This window comes from Babylonia areolata, chromosome 3, assembly GCF_041734735.1.
Source record: "Babylonia areolata isolate BAREFJ2019XMU chromosome 3, ASM4173473v1, whole genome shotgun sequence".
In the NCBI taxonomy this organism is placed as follows: Eukaryota; Metazoa; Mollusca; class Gastropoda; order Neogastropoda; family Buccinidae; genus Babylonia; species Babylonia areolata.
In genome coordinates, this window is record NC_134878.1 from 12,764,676 (window position 1) to 12,770,639 (window position 5,964).

At 38.6% G+C, this 5,964-nt stretch overlaps 1 protein-coding gene across 1 annotated transcript in view; it reads right to left on the minus strand.

Moving 5' to 3' along the window:
* Window positions 1–647: 647 nt before the first annotated feature.
* The window catches only part of LOC143280455 (uncharacterized), a 115,941-nt gene continuing 110,624 nt past the window's right edge, over window positions 648–5,964 (minus strand). The window contains exon 30 of the mRNA XM_076585105.1: window positions 648–883. Within this exon, the coding sequence (XP_076441220.1) occupies window positions 736–883 (148 nt within the window). The 3' untranslated portion in view covers window positions 648–735. The remainder of the gene's footprint in view (window positions 884–5,964) is intronic.

Genomic DNA, 5,964 nt, shown 5'->3' on the forward strand with positions numbered 1-5,964 from the left:
TCTGCGTAAGCCCCAAGCCAGACCTTGTGAGAGTGGACAAAGCAATCACAGACAAAAAGAACTGGTGAAGTGTCGCTAAAGAGTTCAAGAGAAGCAGGTTTCAGTTCATGTCATTGGAAGGATGATGTGGTGTGTGTGATGACAGTAGCAGGATTCAGTTCGTGCCATCGGAGGGATGTGTGTGTGTGTGTGTGTGTGTGTGCGTGTGTGTGTACGCGTGCACGTGCGTGCATGTGTGTGGCAACTAAGGGGACTTGGGTGTGCGTGTGTGAAATGTACCCACTGTATTGTACTACTTGCTTGTGTGCATTTAATTCGATGTGTTGCTTTTGTTTTTCTTTCCAAACTTTGCCATGTTGTGTGTGTGTGTGTGTGTGTGTGTGTTGGACTTGGCTGTTGGCCGAGGTATTGTGAAGGGTGAGTGACGAGCCTGTGGATGCACAATTTAATTTCCCCAAAATGGATGAATAAAGATGTATCGCACTGTATTGCAGTTTTGCATGTCATGGAAAGAATGTGGTGTGTGTGTTGTATGTGTGTCAGCGTGCGTGCGTGTACGTGTGTGTGTGTGTGTGTGTGTGTGTGCGTGCGTGTACGTGTGTGTGTGTGTGTGTGTGTGTGTGTGTGTGCGTGCATGTGTATGTGTGTGTGTGTTGTACATGTGTCGACAACAACAGCAGCAGGCAAAGGGGATCAGATCAGGCCATGGAAGAGAAACCCGACGGCCGCCTGATTCTAATGCGGGGTAGGTGTGTTGCAGGCGGGCGTGTAGTGTGACTCCCAATCCAGATCGTGCAGGTAGTCCTCGTAGAGGCACGGCAGGTAGGGAGGTGCTCCGAGGTAGGAGGGGGCCGGCCGTTGGTAGGACACCACTTGTATTGGGCTGCAACCACACAACACGGCGTCAGCTGGCCCTCAAACTCCTGGGAAAGGAGTGCTGGTGAACTAATGAAAGAAAGAAAGAAGGACGCATTGAAGTAAAGAAAAAAAGAAGTAAAAAAAAAGTAAAGAACGAATAGATAAACAATCACAAAAGAAAGAAAGAGGGAAAGAAAGAAGGAAAGAATAAAGGAAATAACGAAGTAAAGAAAGAATAAATAAACAAGAATAAAGGAAATAAAGAAGTAAAGAAAGAATAAATAAACAATCACAAAAGAAAGAAAAGGAAGAAGAATAAAAGAAAGAAGTAAAGAAAGAATAAACAAACAATCACAAAAGAAAGAAAGAAAGAAAGAAAAGGAAGAAGTAAAGAAAGAAAGAACGAAGTAAAGAATGAATAAAATAAACACAATCACAAGAAAAAAAAATATTCAGTAGAAGAAACGCGGACAACGGTTGTACGCAAATGAACAAAAAGAAAAGAGAGGGGGAGAAATAAAGAAGAAAGAACATTTAAGATACATTACGCATGGGAAAAACCCAAAATGATCTTATGAAGATGAAAAACTGGTTTTTTCAAGAAACAACCACTTTAAAATAAAATAAACTAATTAGGTAAAAAAATATTAAAAAAATCATCCAATACTCTGAAAATACAGTGATCATTGTCAATATGCAACAAACCATAGTGATCCTTTCTGTTGGAGAAAAAAAAGTAATTTGTTATACATCTTTATGTTTAAAGCTGGAATATATGCAAACTATTTATATCTAATTATATATACCCTATATACATAAATTTTACATTAAAAACCAGAGCAATTGAAGCATGCAAAGGTGAAAGAATAAATAAATAAATAAAAGGAAAAGCTATGTAAATCACACTGATACATTTGAGAAAGAAACATAATGTATAAAGGGATTTTTACAGAACAGAAAAAGAAAAGATTGCAAGAAACAAATCAAAGCTACAAAGACAATGGGAATATGATGGACAGTTAAAACCATCACACCATGAGACTGATTCTCCTGTCAACAATTTTGTTCACATGCAGACCTAAAATAAGTTGTTGCTTTGGAGGGGTTGGGGGAGGGAGGTATTTTGTTTCGTTTTTGTCATACTCAAGCCTTTCTTCTCTTTTTTTTTTTCCAAGATGCAGCGACTACCTGGCCCCTGCCTGCCAGAAAGAGGCCATTCAACAAAACTTTGGATCTAATCTCTTTGGATGATTGTTTTCCTATGGAAATTATGGCAAAGATCAAACAATGCTACCATTCGGACTTTTTCCTGACGCTGCTTGCAAACTCTCTCTCTCTCTCTCTGTTTCTCCCCCCCCCCTCCCCCACCCTCTCTCTTTCTCTCTCTCAACATTTGTATACATGCACCCACAACACCAGCACACATTCAAGAGCTAACAATATAAGCATGGCATATTCTGAAAAATCACTATCTGATGTAACGTGAGGTAAAAAAAAACAACAACAAATATCACTTGTTTTTTGTTTGTTTTTGTTGTTGTTTTTTGCTTGTTTTTTAAGCATGTCAGGAAGAAAGCCAGTCTCATGTATTTACTTACCGTCTGAAGATTAAGCAATCATGATTCTGAGAGCATGTTTCGAAAGTGATCAAATAGCAGCAATGTGATGCGCTGTGCTGTGCTGTGCTGTGCTGTGCTGATAAAAGCGATAGCATACAGTGCAGAGGACTGAAAGAGTGTGTGTCATTTCAGCAGATAAAAACCCAGTCAATTCCCATCAATAATTCAAAATAAACAAATAGAATAATAGATAAAGGAATATAAGACAATACAAACAAATAACTTTTTTTTTCAATTAAATAAATAAAAATCAGAAAGAAAAAAAAAAGAGAGGAAGTGATATGAAAGAAAATTTTACATGGTAAAACAAACCGTAAACAAATACAACTGAAAGCATTTTTTTTTTCTCCTTTCTTTTTCTTCTTTTCTTTAAATTCAAATTCTTTGTTCAATGTAGAGAGGTGTGTAAAGGAAGTCTTGAATATTCAGCACAATCATCAAACCATGAGCACACCAATAGAGAAAAACCCTTGGAAATGATTACTGTATTTGTTCACCCCACTGTAACAAATCAAAGAAAAAAGACACTGCCATTTCTTTCATACCTCTTTTAATAGTCTTCTGAAATAAAGAATGATGCCACTGAGCAAAATGAAAGAAAAGAAGAAAGAAAGAAAAAGTGTGTGTGTTCGTTTCTCTCTGTGTGTGTGTCTGTTGTTCCTTTGTGCGCTTAAATCTGTACTGGCATGAAATGTTGCTAATTAATATGATGAAACAACACAGATAACACGTGAGACCAAGAGAGAGAGGTATCTTTCAATCTGAAAGTGTGTCACATTTCTTCTTTTTCTTTCAGTTTATCAAAATGGATTTTTTTTTTTTTTTTTTTTCGTTTTTTCATAAATAATGTTTGCTCAATATCAACAAGTCCTTTAAAAGCACAGCCGCACACACTCATTTTTTTGAGTTGATTGTCGGGTGAAAGTGTATAAAATGGCCAATACTCTGTGTGTGTGTGTGTGTGTGTGTGTGTGTGTGTGTGTGTGCATGTGTGTTTGTGTGCGTGTGCATGTGTGTATATGTGAGTGCATGCAGCGCATGCATGTAGGTGTGTGTTAGGACGTGTGTTCTGTGTTTGTGTGTAAGTATGTGTATGTGCGTGTGCATGTGTGTGTGTGTGTGTGTGGTGTGTGCGTGTTTAGTGTGTGCTGTGCATGTGTAAGTGCAGGTGTGTATGTGCATGTGTGCAAGACTGTGGACATGTGTGTGCTTCCAAGGACAATAATCACTTTCAAACAATTTGATTTCTTTTCTTTTGACAACGAGAAGAGAACTTTTTTTTTTTAATGCAAAAAAAAAAAAGAAAAAAAAGAAAAGCATATATCTCTGTAATGTTGCCATGGCAGAAGAAACAAGGTCAATATTTTGCCTGTGACACACTCTCAGATCACACACAGAGCAAGCAAAACCCACAAAGGACAATTAAGTCATACACACACACACACACACACACACACACACACACACACACAGCTACACACCACAACCACCACCACCAGAAGATTACCAGGATAGGAAACGACACGTGTAGGAGGTCTTGACGACACCTGGGTATCTGCGTGAAGCGAGCCATGAAACACCCGCCTCCAGTGAAGCAGCACAGCAAGGTCAAGGTGGCCAGAAGGAAGGTCAAGGACAGGACAAGGTCAGAGGTCAAAGGGAATTGTCAGACAAAAAAAAAGCTTAGTACAGGCGTGTTCAGAAGCGGGAGAAGATACCAAAGCACAGGAGAGGGGGGGGAAAGAGGCATGATGGGCAGGCACCAGCTTTTGTAGAGACAGAGCACACTTCGTACCGTACAGTATGTTAAAGATACATTTCCAACACCACGTTTATCTCTACTCATAAAGCATGGAATGCTGACCTGTACATAGATTTGAAAACTATTTCTTTCCCCTTCTATATAATAATAACAATGATGGACAATCATTTTCCTGAACATTACCTTTCAAGTTCTGTTTGATTCATATGATAATCATGATAAGACACTGAAACTTTCCTCCATATCCAACCATTTAAATTTGTTTCAAAAAGACAATCACAGGAATACATTTTGATCATATCTTCCTCTGTGCAGACTTTCTGGGAGGGGGGGTGGGAAGGATGCCTTTAAAATCATATATACAAAATAATTCATTCATTTTTTTGTTCTTTACAAAATTACCATTTGAACTCCTCATATTTTCCAATCACAGCATTTGAACAACAGCACTGAAACTGAGATCAAGTTAATCATTTTACAACCCAGATCATAGACATATGTATACACAGGTCAGCAGGACAGAATCCACAGGTTACAATGGATACACTGGCAAAAAGAACAAATACAGGGATACATTGGGTACAAACATGTCATGCATTAATATAGATACACCAGTACAGTATAGATAACACCAGTTCAGATTTCTCGGGCACGCTGTTTAAAACAGGTGATGCTTCACTGTTAAAAACCGGTGATACAGTTCATTCTCAGAACAAGACAAAGAAAGCATGCATATACAAACACCCACTATATTTTCCACCACTTTCCCAACACTGTCCCCCCTCCACTGTCAACAATCAGATCTTTTTTTCTTTTTTTTTTTTTTAAATATGACAGGGTACTTGATTAAGCTTATTGGTTTATCTTCAGAACAGCCATATACACACTTCAGGTTCAAGTGACATGAAATTACAGTATGCAGCAAGCAACATCAACTGTGAGGATTTGATCCAAGAGACGGGCGCAATAGCCGAATGGTTAAAGCGTTGGACTTTCAATCTGAGGGTCCCGGGTTCAAATCACGGTGACGGCACCTGGTGGGTAAAGGGTGGAGATTTTTACGATCTCCCAGGTCAACATATGTGCAGACCTGCTAGTGCCTGAACCCCCTTCCGTGTGTATATGCAAGCAGAAGATCAAATACGCACGTTAAAGATCCTGTAATCCATGCCAGCATTCGGTGGGTTATGGAAACAAGAACATACCCAGCATGCACACCCCCGAAAACGGAGTATGGCTGCCTACATGGCGGGGTAAAAAAAACGGTCATACACGTAAAAGCCCACTCGTGTGCATACGAGTGAACGCAGAAGAAGAAGAAGAAGAAGATCCAAGAAGTACGTACAAAGTAGCACATACAAAATAACAAAAGAGAAAGATGCGTATGAATTCACACCAGACAAACAGAAATGCAAGTTGAAAAACATGATAACAACGGTATGGCTGCGATAACATTCTAACAGAACAACAGCTTTACAATGCATATAATGTACATGCTCCAAGGCACAATTCTTTCTAAACATTTCACATGATTAACACATATTTGCTTTTGTGTTTTTGGCTTTTGAATAAAAAAAAAAAAAAACACAGCATGTGCAATCACATTTTATACATTCATCTGCATAATACCCTGTTTCCCTTTAAGGCTAATTCTTGAACAACTAGCCATATTTAATCACTGTTTATCACATTAAACACTTTCAGGCAAGTCTTTATCAAATAAAA